The following is a 13391-nucleotide window of genomic DNA, read 5'->3' as shown; positions in this document are numbered from 1 at the left end:
AAAGTCAACAGACGGACAGTTACTAGTGAGTCATTCATCAAGAAGATTGATTTTGAGAACTGACTTAGACATCTTTTACAAAAACTATCTAAAAGTTTGCTGTAAATTCAAACAGGCGATGTGTGCTCCCTTTGTGAACAGCTGGGGAGAAGTGGCTCCCGAATATGAGGGAAGAATACTTACAGAAAATAACAATTGGTTTTTTGATGTCATATTTACAAATCCGAACATAACAGATATTGGAAAATACAAATGTGGTGTCAGAAACTTTTTCGCATATGAAGTTGAAGTTACAATTTATGGTAAGACATGGTTTTTGCATTTATTGTCTGAGTAAGAAGGTGTCTGAGATTATATGATTGAGAAATCTTTGTGCATGGTAATAAATACCATCACTGTGCACAAATGTTCACTTAAAATATGGAGGCTGTATTGTTATGGCATATAATTGTATTAATGATAATTGTAATAATTAATTGCTAAATTGTTCAACAATTATCCAAACGTTTGACTTTTTCTACTACTTAGACTTGCAACATTACATTGACGTCTGGTCCTCAACGTCTCCCTCTGTGCTTCTTGAATCTGAGAAACAAACAGAGGAACACAGGTAAGCTCATGAACCTGTATAACACAAGAAAATGTAATATGAAATTTATGAAAATGTAAGATAATACACCCAGAGAAAGTGTGATGTTTTAAAGGTTATTAATCGTATATTGTATGTGATATTTAAACAGTGGGAGTGACAACATGGTCTTTACATTAGCTGTAATATGTAGTGTCGTGGCTGTTGCTGTTATCGTCTCAGTTACACTGCTTGTATTTCTTCTGAAGAGGTGGAAGAAGAAATCCAGAGGTGTGTGTGATTTGATAATTCTTTGGTAGCACTTTACTTGAATGGGGTGTTCATAAGACTGACATAACATGTTCATAATCATGACATGACATGTTTCATTAACACAAATAAGATTTTATGCATGTATATGACAATTGTCATTAAGTGTCATTCGCTCAATTATGTCATTTTGAATGCAAAGATGACATAGTTTCAGATGTCTTTAATGACAACTGGGCATAAACCAATACATCATTTGAATTTGAATTTATTTGACATAAATCTGTCATAAACATGACATAGCAGATAAATGATCAAAATTGGGAAACTAATTAGCTTCATGGGTTAACATTACAATAAACTGTGTGGTTGGTTTTGACATTGGCTGTCATGAGGCCATTTTATTTATGTCTGACCACTTTTTACCGGTGATACAAATTAAATTTGTAATTAAATAGTCAAATAGTCAAATAGTTTTATTACAGCATCATTAATATTTTTCTTGACCTCAACTACAGCGGTCCAAATTAAATCTGTCATTAAAATGTCATTAAGTTTTAATACTCTGTCATATAGTTTTATAACACCGTCATAAATATTTTTCTTGGCCTCAACTACAGTGGTCCAAATTAAATTTGTCATTAAAATGTCATTAAGTGTTAATACTCTGTCAAATAGTTTTATTACAGCGTCGTTAATATTCTTGATTTCATAATTGTCTTGTTTCCTCCAGGTGTTAGAGAAATAAAATTAAACCTTCCAATAATAATAATAATAATAATAATAATTAAAATGTATATGTTTATATTTATTGCATCTGGTGACAGATTCACCTAAAATTAAGTGAAAACAGTACAATGGTGGTATAAGCCATGCAGTGTTTGGTCCATATAGCTGCAAAAACTTTAATTTAATGTTAATTAAATTAATAAAAAAATTGTGTTATTTTTTTGCTTTCATTGAGGTCGTTCAATCAGATGCTTCTTGGTGTTCCACGGTTTAGGCGCAAGAGCAGAGGAGACCGAGCATTTTCAATCGCATTTCAAAAACATTTATGACAAGTTATGTTGTCTTGGTAATGTCAAGTTGTCATGACAAGTTATGCTGTTTTTGTTTATGTCCAGTTGTCATAACAAAGACAGCTCAAACAATGTCATAAAATGTACATAAAATCTCTTTCATGTTCATGACACGTGTCATATCATGATTATGAAGGTGTAATGTCAGTCTTATGAACACCCCTTCAAGTAAAGTGTTATCAATTCTTTTATTTGAGACTTTTTTGTCTGGACATAATATGACTTTTCTCCTTCAGATAAAAGTGGAAACTGTGGTTTTCATGACAACACCCCGGTAAGCTGTTTGCGTAAATCCTCCCTTTTTGACTCATTGCCACATGACAACACAAGCTAAGCATGACAGCTAAACTTGAGATGATTTTTTCCCTGCTTTTTTCTATTTAATTATAAGGGAATGCAAATAATTTACGTTACAGTCGATAATGATAATGCATTAAAACTCTGTATGCCAGAATTTCATTTACACTTTTAACACTTTCAGCTTATTTTCAACCCATGCAGCGTTCAGTCAGAAAGCGACAAACCTAAAATAATTGGTTGTAATTTAACCTATACAGAATAAGTTAAATTGGGTTGTTTTAACAAATTGTTGGTTCAAATGTAAATATTTTCGTGGTTAATTTAACCCAACAGTGGGTTTGTCCATTTTTAATCGAATGGGTTGAAGTGTACTTTCTGCTACATTGTTTTTTATTACTATTTATTAATTTTATTTTGCTGATAAGTCCCACTTTAAATAAGTGTGAAAAACTGATTTCAGATCATCATGCATAGTTTATTTAAGTTATTTTTGAAATGCTATCAAACTCTGATGGCTAATCTGTGTGTTCAACATCTCTCCATTCTGCAGCAGAATTCACAGGAGCAGAACGGGACCATCTACTCTGCAGTGGTCTTCAAGTCTCATGAAGATCAGGTTGAACTTTATGCCAATTTACAGACACATAGACCAAGGCACACTGATCCTTCCTCAACCGGTGTAATTCAAACAAGGGAGTGTGAATATTCCACTATTTTGACGGCACATACATAAACATTTGTTATGTTTTTAATGATTGTTAATAGGATACATTCATAAAATAATTTGGACAAAATTATTAATGTAGTACTGATTACATTCAGTAATTTATTTTTAAAGGTTTATTACATTAAAAATGATAGATTTTAATTTGGTGTAATTTGTGTATTGTTTAGATAGACTTGACATAGCCTACTTTGAAACAGTTGGGTGATTCTCACGAAAACTTGGTTTTAAAAATGTCAAGCATGAAAATGTAAAAATTGCTTAAATTTACTTTTTCCCCACCAGACATTGAAAAACAAAGTCTGGAGTAAATGGGAACATTAATTTAAAAACTTTTATTTATCATTTAACACTTTTTGTAACATAATTTTAAAAATTAGTCCTAAAAAATCTCATTACCGCAACAGTCAGAAAACATCAACACTAACATATTTTCAAAATGACATGATAAACCTGAAAGAACATAATTTGGAGATTCTGCACATGCATTTAAAATCAAAGTATTATGCTTCTATTAATTAAATTAACATTTAATAAGCATATGTTTCGGTAATGATAATAAAAAAGTCGTGTCAGCATTCTGACAAGACAATATTTCAACTTAACAGGAAAAAACATGAACTTACGCGGTAGCCTTCTTGAAGTAACTGGTCCATGTGCTAGGACACTCAAAAACAACCTTTATTAAAATTCTGTATGTGTGCGTAAACTGTTCTCAAAAAGTTTTGCGGAGGATGAGAACATCAGGCATGGACACATCATTTTCCTAATTTTCTTCATTATTATTATACATGAATATTCAGTAAATATTTTTTCTGTCATCTAAAGTAGTCTAGCAAAACATCAATTTTTTTTTCTTAATATTTTTGTATTAATTTGATTAAATTACAACATAACGCATGTTCAAACACAGCCGGACACATTGCGGTAATGAGAATTTCAACAGAAAATGAGATAAAATTTCCTATTATAAATTTTTATGTTGAAATCACACATTGTGCAACGTAGAACACAGTATTGTGTTAATTCTGATGCTTTTTAATGTTACTATATTACACATTTTAAAGCTAAAATCATTAATGCCGTTGTGTTTCAATGGTTTTGTGAGAATCACCCAGTTACTTTTAATGTGTTATTCATAACCAAGCTGATTTTATTTGAGGATTTAAGGAAGTTCAATTCTAGTTTATGAGACAGAAAGACTTTTTGGCGTTGAACCTAGCATTTGGTTGTACATCCATCTCTGTGTTATTATTGAAACAACACATTTTGTGTTGCTTTTAACACAACTTGTGTTATATTTTAACACAAAATCAACACAAATGACCCATAATGTGTTAAAATTACACAAAATGTGTTAAAAGCTTAACGCACAAAGATGTGTAAATCCTTTCTAAGAGTGCAGGTAGGGTATTTGTTTACCCGTGGATCTGCCAGTAGATCTCAGAAGTGATTGAAATCTAGCTGATGCTTCCAGTATAGGAGCTGTCAGTCTTACCAAACAGAGTCATACTACCCTTCGTACCCTTCTAAGTTTCTGTTTCAAATCCTATGATCTGACACATAAATAAATGGACTGGTCATGCATATGGTCAAATAATGCATAATGCAAAGTGAAACTTAACCATAAAACATAAATAACTTTGATGAACTTTTGACACTTCCCCAAATAGAAGATGGTTGGTTACTGTGAAAAAGGTACTAAAAGCTATAATTTAAAATCCATTACTGTTAAAGAAGTGACCTGAGTCCTTCACCAGCAGATATCTATATTTATTTTTTTCACTTCTCATTTTGATTTATTAACGACCACCGCCAAGCAAAACCCCCAAATATATTGTAGCCGAAAGTGAGCTTGTCAAGGATGTCAAGCCTATAAGAGAATGCTCTTTACTTTATGTAGGTGATGATTTTAGATTTATTATGATTTGGGATGATGTAGAAAACAGTAAATCACAAAAAAAATGACTTCAGCAGGGTTTTTACAGACTGGGTCACTCAGGCTACAGTATATTACACTCCAGACACTCCCACACAGACTGAGATAAATGCACAAAGATCATTCTGATGACTGATTCATTTAATTATAACTACAAGAAGCCTTCAACAAATTTACAGCATTTTAAGATGAATCATTCACAAATCATTCCCCGTGTTAGACACTAAATACTATACTCTGCCCTCCCACACTTAGTGCTCGAATTGAGGGGGGATACAGGACCCCTCATAAAGCATTAGGGAACCACTATATGCAAAAATATACTTGGGGGTCCCTAAAATATTTTTATTTTAGTAAAAATAATGCTGACATATTAAATATGTGTTGGGATGCAGTAATATTGTGAATCAATATATAAAATAATAATTGAGCCTATTTTTGTAAATGCACCTCTAGTGCCAAACGCGGTTGGCTTATAAGCAAGGCTATAACCTGCACTCCACTTGCTGAATAGCATAATCCACACTGACATTTAGTCAAACTTTATATTTTGAAATGTTTAATCATGTAACTCCTTTTCAGCCTTTAAACACAAATAATTAGGGAAAAGCATTGCATAAGAATGTTTATTACATAAAGCATCCAGTTGTGTTTTAAGGTAGTGCTGTGTTGCATTTGCAGCTTTATGGGGTGACCCTCATAGGATTTAATTCAATTCGAGCACTGTGTGCACTCAATGTGAAGGTCGGCTTATGAACTTACTGTATGTTCTTACTATCAAATGCAAGTACGATGGATGTCAAGATAAATCAATGATTGTGAATTTGTATTACAGCATTTGTGCAAAGTATGTGACAGTGAAAAATGATAATGATGAGCAGCATGGCACTTATTATGTATTCTTCTTGTGCTATCCGGTTTCCTCTTCTCCATTCATTGTCTCGTGCTCTGTTTCTTGTTAAAAGTCTATATTTTTGAAGTCGCTGGTGCAGCGATATCTGTTGTCATTGTACCTGCTGCAGAACAGGTGTGGCAGACAAGGGCAGATGTGGTGTTGCCTTTTGCCAGGGAACGGAACCTGCATTAAAGTTGGAACATTGAATACTTATATAGTTATTGACTATTTTTATTATCAATAATAATACATTTATGTTAGGTAACCCTGCCTGTAAAAATCCAGGTAAATCAGTTTTTAATTTACAGTTTTCTACATAAAATTGTCATGTAGGCTAAATAACGATTGTGAAATATTACTTTGATATCTTAAATAATGACTAAGTAATGCATGTGAAAAATTTTAATTAAATTCTATAATTTATTTTTCAGACTTTAGCCTGGGCTTCACAGACAGGGTCACATAATGCACTTATTATAAAATGGTAAAGGAATTAATGTGGATATATTTTTAAGCTGCTAGAATGACATTTATAGGCTTATCAATTTCATTTAATCTTTACAGGTTGATTTAGTAAGATTTGAGGATACATTGGTTTCGATTCTAGGGGAAGGTTTTTATTAGTCATTAATAAGCCACAAACACTGAAAATCCGTCTTTTATTCAAACCTCAGTTGAATGGAAAGTCTAGCGTCTATATCTTTGTATCAGGCTATAGAGTCTGATAGAATGATAAACAGCCTTAATCTGTCAGTCATCCGATCAATATCTGTTTCACTTATCAGCTGTTTCTTTCTCAGTCCTATCTGGCAATTCCCCATGTTTGCTACATGCTTAGTGTTTATATCGTAAAACACATTCAATAGATTTCTTATCAGCCATGACGTTAGTCTCTCTCTCTCTCTCTCTCTCTCTCTCTCTCTCTCTCTCTCTCTCTTTCTTCTTCCACTCCTTACTGTTGTTAACCATGATGTCAATCAATCAAATCACTGCCTTCAAATTTCTTAGGTGTGTGTTTGTATGTACCTTGTGGCTGTATGGGTGACATTCATCACCCTCCAGTCCCTGTGGTGTGCACATACGCAGACCCCTAAGCCAGAGACTTACAGCGCAGCAAAGTCCCACACCACACTGCACATCTCTGTCACATGCCTAATACATGAAAATAAAAAACACATCAGTCTCACTTGTAATACAAACACATAAGCTTACAAGTTGGTTAAAAGAAGACCCTAAACATATGTGACCCTGTCTTAGAATTCCAGACTAAAGTTTTGTGATGTAACATTTATGCATCAGTGTTTGATTTCCATCATTGATTTTAAAAAAATATATATTTTTAAATTGTTCATTACTTGATGTATGATGATTTTATGGAGAACAGTAAAAATCACAAAAAAATACTGTGTAACATAGAGCTGATCTGAAGCTTTTGAAATTGTTGTGTCAAATAAAGGAGACATCCAAAATATGTCATGTTGAAACAGAAAAAAGTCTGAAAAATTGTCAAAAATTGTCACAATTTGAATGTATCCTGTTTGTGAACTTACATTTAAGCATTTGGCAGATGCTTTTATCCAAAGCAACTTATAGTACAGTGCATTACAAGGTATACATTTTTATTGGTGTTCTCTGGGTCCAAACCCATCACATTTTGCGGTGCTAACACAATGCTTTACCACTGAGCAGTTGCTATACAAAAAAATGATTCATTCAATTTACTAAGTTTTTTTTAAAGTAAGTGGTCGCATCAATTTATTAAGCTACATTTAAACAAAAAAAATAGAAATACAAAACAAAACAGAAACAATTTTGTTTAAATGTAGCTTAAATAAATTGATTGGAACCCCTTACCTTAAAAAAATAAGTAAATTGAATGAATAATTATTTTCAGTGCAGGAGCACCTACATTACATGGTTTGTTCCAAACAGCGGTAGCTATGTAATTATCTAATTGTTTGTTTCTTTGTTGTTTCTTTAAATTTTTTTAAAATATAATACAAACAACCACTAGAAGAGGATGATACAAAAAAATACATTGGCTTATTTCCATTGTGGTCCTTGATGTTAAAACAAAACGAATTAACAAATCGTAACTAGGGTGCAACTGCAATCAACATCCAATTCAGCAACTCCTATATACAACACTTAAAATCACTTAATAAAAAGCCATTTTTTAACTTCTCTTCTAAAAATAATCTCATCTTGTATGTGCATTACCTGACTGAGTAATTTATTCCAAGCTACCGCACTAGTATAGAAAATTATTTTTTATCCATTATACTTTTAAACCTAAAGATATTGTTACTCGCCCTTAGATTGACAAAGAACATCTCTTACAGAAACATAATACTTCAACCTTGGAACATTTTTCTTTCAAATTTAAAATAAATGTCAATTTAAAAACACAAGCACCATTTAAGAAAAGTTATCCTTTTATGAATATACTCTTTAAAATAAAGGTGCTTCAACATGCCATAGAAGAACCATTTTTAGTAATATGATCTCTTCTGTTTTACAGAAGCTTTTTTGTAAGGGACAAAAGTTCTAAAGAAATTTATAAGAATGTATAAAAGAAATTGTTATTTATAACATGACTAAATGGTCCTTTGGGGAACCAAAATTATTTTAAGTGCATACACAGTGCAGAACTGGACAATATTGTTTAATAAGAACAGTGTTATTATGAGCGAGATTTGATCTCTAAGAATCAGATTTGACTATAAAGAAATATTTGTACATTAAATTGTATTATTCAAAATATAAAAAAATCTAACTATGAAAAACATGCATGAGTCGTTTTTAAAATAATTTTGACCATCAATAAGGTAAAGCAAGACAAATTGGCACTTCAGCAGATTCTAAAGCCAACCTATGGGCTTAACAAAACCCACCTTATACTAGTAGTCAATTTATATTCTTATTTTTCCCCTGAATTCATTTAAATAAACCCCAGTAAAACACTGCATATTATTATGCATAAATACATCATTAAATAAAGATGAACATAAGTAAATCTTGTGAGGTGTATTTGTGAGACTTACCCCTGTAATGACGGCACATCTGCAGAAGCTCAGTGACAGCAGGAGCACAGAAAGAATCACTACTCTGCTCATACTGTATACCAGCAGCGAAAAACACACACCAAGCAACACTAAAACTTAGATTTCTTTATAATTTTCTCCAAATTTTCTCTTTTTTTGTCTTTGGTTGAGCTCCTAAAGGGTTTTCTATGGCCCTGATGAGATAAGGTTTAGTCCCTGTATACAACTTTACTTCTCTGACTTCACTCCTTGTCTTCTCAGAGTGTTGGAGTGTGGTATCTTTAATAACTTCTGATGTAAGGGCTGGAATATGGCTCTCTTTCTCCATCTCTCTTTCTCTTTATCTCCCCTCGCCCCTGTTTTGCCCCCTCCCACACCTCCGCAGGGACTTCGTCATCTCTCTCTGTATGACGCTGGAGAGGATGATGAAGAAGGGACCTTACTGGACATTTCACTGCATGCAAATCATTTAACTTGCAACATTGCAGCTTTATCTTCGATTTATTAACAAACTGGTTTGAAAGACTATTGAGATTTTACCAAATATTAAAAAAAACTCCCCCAAGCAGGATAAAAAATACAATAAATAAAAATTAATTAAATAAAGTACAGATCAATAATTAAATCAAATTAAATAAACCACATCTTACATTCTATAATTTCACACATTCGTTAATATCTCAATTTTTAACAAAATCTAGGAATATCCTCCATATAAATTCAGAGTTTCTTATTACATATGTAAGTTTTTCAAGAGCCAAACAAGTTATTACGTTTTTTAGCCATAGTCCAAGCGAAGGTCAATTTTGAAAGACTTTCTTATTTTAATTTTGAATGAGTGTCTTAGTTCTGATGCAAGAAAGGAACTCAAAGCAAGAAAAGATGGTTTTTGCTTTTCATAATAGTAAAACTTTTAAAATGACCCTTTTACATGAATTCTGGCAGGATTTCCTTTATAGGATTTAATAAAAATCAGAAGCTCGTATCTCAAGATATTCTTTAAATATTGGTAAGGAAAATTACATTCATACGGCACTTATGATATGTGAAATGTTTACTGATTATAGTAAATTTATTAAGTAAAATACTGCAGTTAATGTTAATACAACGTCATTAACTATAAATGAATCATTAACTATAGTGCTCAAGTCAAATGTCAAAATTTCCTAAAATTGATACTGTACACTAACAAAAATAAAAGTGCTTCACGATGCCATAGAAGAATCTTTTTTGTCTCCATAAGGGACCTTTAACATCTTAAGAGCCTTTCTCACTTTAGGTTATTTTGTTTTATGTTGTTGTATGTTGGGTAAATATTGAACATAATACACCAGGGGGTCCTTTTTAACCTAGCACATGTTCTGTCCAATATTTACCCATTATGGGTTAAAAATAAACCAGACATTTTGGGAGTGCTGTTTCAATAAAGGTTCTTTGTGGTGAATAAAGGAGGATTCTTAAAAATAAAGTTGCTTGAAAGGTTCCTCACAGCAATGCCATATGAGAACTATTTTTGGTTTTTCAAAGAACTGGTCCAAGGTTCTTTAAAGAACCATTTCTTTTATACATTTTACAATCTGAACAAAAGAACATTTTTACCTTAAAGAACTTTTTGTGAAACAGAAAGATGCTTCAGATGTTAAAGGCCCAAGAACCATTTAGACAGAAAAGGTTCTTCTATATGGCATTGTGAAGTACCTTAATTTTTAAGAGTGTCCTTCAGATTATTAAAAGGTTTAAGAAATGGTTCTTTAAAGAACCTCGGATGGTTCTTTAAGGACTCAATTGGTTCAAATGGCATCACCGTGAATAACCTTTCAAGCTTCTTTTTTTTCAAGCATGTGTCCATTATTACTCATTTTAATTGAAATTCAAATTAAACGTGGTTCGACCAATTCAACTCGGATCCTAACAAACAAATGTTGCCCAACTATCAGGGCAAAGTAGATTCAGTTACTTTCCTGCCGCTCGTCCGCTGCTCCGCAAGGCACTTGTTCATTTTACAGAGCAAATCAACACTATTTAATTTGGCTTATCGAGGTTCATAATTCTTTACAGTGCCAAAGTACTTGCAGCCAAGTTTTGAACCGACCGTTTTGAAGTCAAGTAAGTTCACAAGAAATGAGTCATTGGCACAAGGGGTTGTGGGGAGAAACATTTATTTTTGCTTCCTGACAATATTATTCAGCTCGCAGGTAAATCACAACCAATTAAGCACTTGTCAATTTATTGGAGACGTCTAAGCCTAGGGCCACTCCCTGACATGCTGTCACTCACTAACAATGTAATACTTACATGTCTTTAATGTGTCAGTCAGGCACTAATGGTTAAACACATTTGACAGTGACTCATGCCTGAGAACTTCACTTAGTACCCAGTATTACCTGTTTTGTATTGTCAAGATTTTGGGTAAAATTAAATGAGTAATAAACTGTGTGTAAGGTTGGGCAGTCTATTATTTTGGTGGTCTTCAGTAGGCCATACTTATTTTTAAAATGTCAAATTCATTTTTAAAATAAATACACCATGTTGTCTCAATTAAAATACGACCGTTAAAATACATGCAAATTTATATGTGATCATGCCTATTAAAAAACAGTTAATGTGACTTTTGTGATTTACTGTTTTTATAAAATCATCCAACATAATGTAAAGAACATTCTCTATACACTCTAAAAAAATAAACGGTGCTATATAGCACCAAACTGTTGCTTTGGATCGTAACCATAGAAGAACCATTTTTAGTGCCATATAGCACCGGTGAAGCACCTGTGTAGCACCTGTGTAGAACCATATAGGGGCCATATAGCACCACTATAGCACCACATATGGTTCTACAAAGCACTATATGGTTCTACACGGGTGCTTCACTGGTGCTTCGCTGGTGCTGTGTGGCACTGAAAATGGTTCTTCTATGATTGCGAGCGGGGAACCACTTTTGGTGCTATATAGCAGTGTTTGTTTTTAGAGTGTAATATAACATTGATATCTTTAATATTTACTGAGTAAGGGCATGCCAGAGATTGAAATCATAGTAAAATCAGTGGTTGAAATCAAATTTTGATGCTCCAAATCTCATGATGAGGCTGGATTTCACAGACGGGTTCACATATGCATAACAAAATGCAGATTTAAATTGTTTTAGTAGCATATCACACTGCAGGACATTTGAAAAATCCGATTAGATCTATTTATTTGTATATGCATATGCTACTTATGGGGACTCATTTATCATGCAAGAAGTCTCCAGGTTTTCCTGTCAGGTTTAATCCTGCCTTATCCCTCTGCCTGGGTTGCTGGCAGATACAACTGCATCTTTACAGTACAGAAGAGACACATTCCTTAACATTTAAGGACACGCTCCATATAAAGTCTAGTGCACTCATTTGGTCAGCATCAGAAGCACTGTATGACAATATGGTGACGCATAGAAGATAAGAGCTGAATTGTAAAAGCCCCGGGGATAAAAATACGTGATGGAACACAGCTACAAATCAATATGCTTACTTGAAATTAATAGCTAAATAAAATATCCGACTTAATGACAGTTGGAGTGAAGGATTATGGACTGGAAAGTATCATTATAGAAATTGATTTAGGTTTAGAGAGTGCTTGAAAATGTCATTGGTTAGTCAGCAAGGCATTACTTAGCTGCAGTGAAAATGATGGATGTCACTGACGCCTTAGCCACGTAATTACATTGCAACTTTTTGCACCGTCAGCAGACCAACTTGGCCCTAACTGCACAAGAATGGGCAGAAATCATCAAGGGTTGCTTGCGGGTGACGGACCCAAGTTAGAAGTGCTGTGAAGCTCACTTTACTGTAACTATAGCTCACTTCTTTCATTTTTCCATGTGTAGCTGCTGCTGCTTTGAAACAATGCATTGTAAAAGGTGCTATATAAATAAATTTGAATTGAACTTGTTCTGTGTCCTCTATATTGAATTCAATACAGATTTAGTTTCACACACAGTTGGCTACCATCGTCTAATCTAAACCATCAAGAAGTTATAGAGTGAATGCAATATACACATAGTCTAAAGAATATTATATTTAGTATAATGTGTAATCATATATTTTATATAATGCATATTACAGAGGTATATTATTGGTATCTGTCAAAACTGACAGATAAGCAGGCACACAAAAGACAGAGTGTCTCAATCTCATGAGTTCCTAATAGAAAAGGCAGCATAGATTTTTGATAAAGAGCAAATACAATTGACGTTAAAGAGAAGAGCTGCTCTTTTATTCTGCTCTTGACCAGTGCATGGGGTCGTCTGGAGAGATATCAACATTTCAACATGGACCCAACTAAAGTTCCCCTGGGATTTCCCATTGACAATGACAGCTAAATGTTAGCTTGCCATCTTTAACTGGATATATTTCTGTGGCCTTTAAAGATTTTTCAGCATTTAGTATTTATGAAACATTGGAGAACGAAACGTGATTTAACACTTGCTGATGGTGAATTGGCCTGTGCTTAAAATATAAACCATATAGATTGAAAATATAGGAATTTATTATTCCGTCACAACCCCCATTTCCATCATGTAGGCATTTCTGTGCT

The 13391-nt window shown here is 33.3% G+C and overlaps 2 protein-coding genes across 2 annotated transcripts; one reads left to right on the top strand and one right to left on the bottom strand.

Moving 5' to 3' along the window:
- Window positions 1-479: 479 nt before the first annotated feature.
- On the top strand, window positions 480-3085 carry LOC141363969 (uncharacterized). The gene is made up of 4 exons (XM_073867854.1): window positions 480-610; window positions 741-859; window positions 2154-2191; window positions 2768-3085. The coding sequence occupies exons 2-4, from the start codon at window positions 754-756 to the stop codon at window positions 2948-2950; spliced, it is 327 nt and encodes a 108-aa protein (XP_073723955.1). The 5' UTR covers window positions 480-610; window positions 741-753; the 3' UTR covers window positions 2951-3085.
- A 1915-nt stretch (window positions 3086-5000) lies between these two features.
- Window positions 5001-9179, bottom strand: prok1 (prokineticin 1). The gene is made up of 3 exons (XM_055168751.2): window positions 8820-9179; window positions 6802-6927; window positions 5001-5958 (listed from the first exon to the last, which is right to left on the bottom strand). The coding sequence occupies exons 1-3, from the start codon at window positions 8889-8891 to the stop codon at window positions 5839-5841; spliced, it is 318 nt and encodes a 105-aa protein (XP_055024726.1). The 5' UTR covers window positions 8892-9179; the 3' UTR covers window positions 5001-5838.
- Between the last annotated feature and the right edge of the window lie 4212 nt (window positions 9180-13391).

The sequence above is a fragment of the Misgurnus anguillicaudatus genome, chromosome 5, assembly GCF_027580225.2.
Source record: "Misgurnus anguillicaudatus chromosome 5, ASM2758022v2, whole genome shotgun sequence".
Taxonomy (NCBI): domain Eukaryota; kingdom Metazoa; phylum Chordata; class Actinopteri; order Cypriniformes; family Cobitidae; genus Misgurnus; species Misgurnus anguillicaudatus.
The sequence above is the reverse complement of the archived record's forward strand: the minus strand, read 5'-3'. Positions and strand labels throughout refer to the sequence as shown.

Bases quoted from the DNA above. Each gene is read 5' to 3' on its own strand.
- LOC141363969 (XM_073867854.1), top strand. From the start codon at position 754: ATGGTCTTTACATTAGCTGTAATATGTAGTGTCGTGGCTGTTGCTGTT. The intron at 860-2,153 runs GTGTGTGTGATT...TTTCTCCTTCAG, and splicing joins GTGGAAGAAGAAATCCAGAG to ATAAAAGTGGAAACTGTGGT. The intron at 2,192-2,767 runs GTAAGCTGTTTG...TCCATTCTGCAG, and splicing joins GTTTTCATGACAACACCCCG to CAGAATTCACAGGAGCAGAA.
- prok1 (XM_055168751.2), bottom strand. From the start codon at position 8,891: ATGAGCAGAGTAGTGATTCTTTCTGTGCTCCTGCTGTCACTGAGCTTC. The intron at 6,928-8,819 runs GTAAGTCTCACA...TTCATGTATTAG, and splicing joins GATGTGCCGTCATTACAGGG to GCATGTGACAGAGATGTGCA. The intron at 5,959-6,801 runs GTACATACAAAC...ACTTTAATGCAG, and splicing joins GTCACCCATACAGCCACAAG to GTTCCGTTCCCTGGCAAAAG.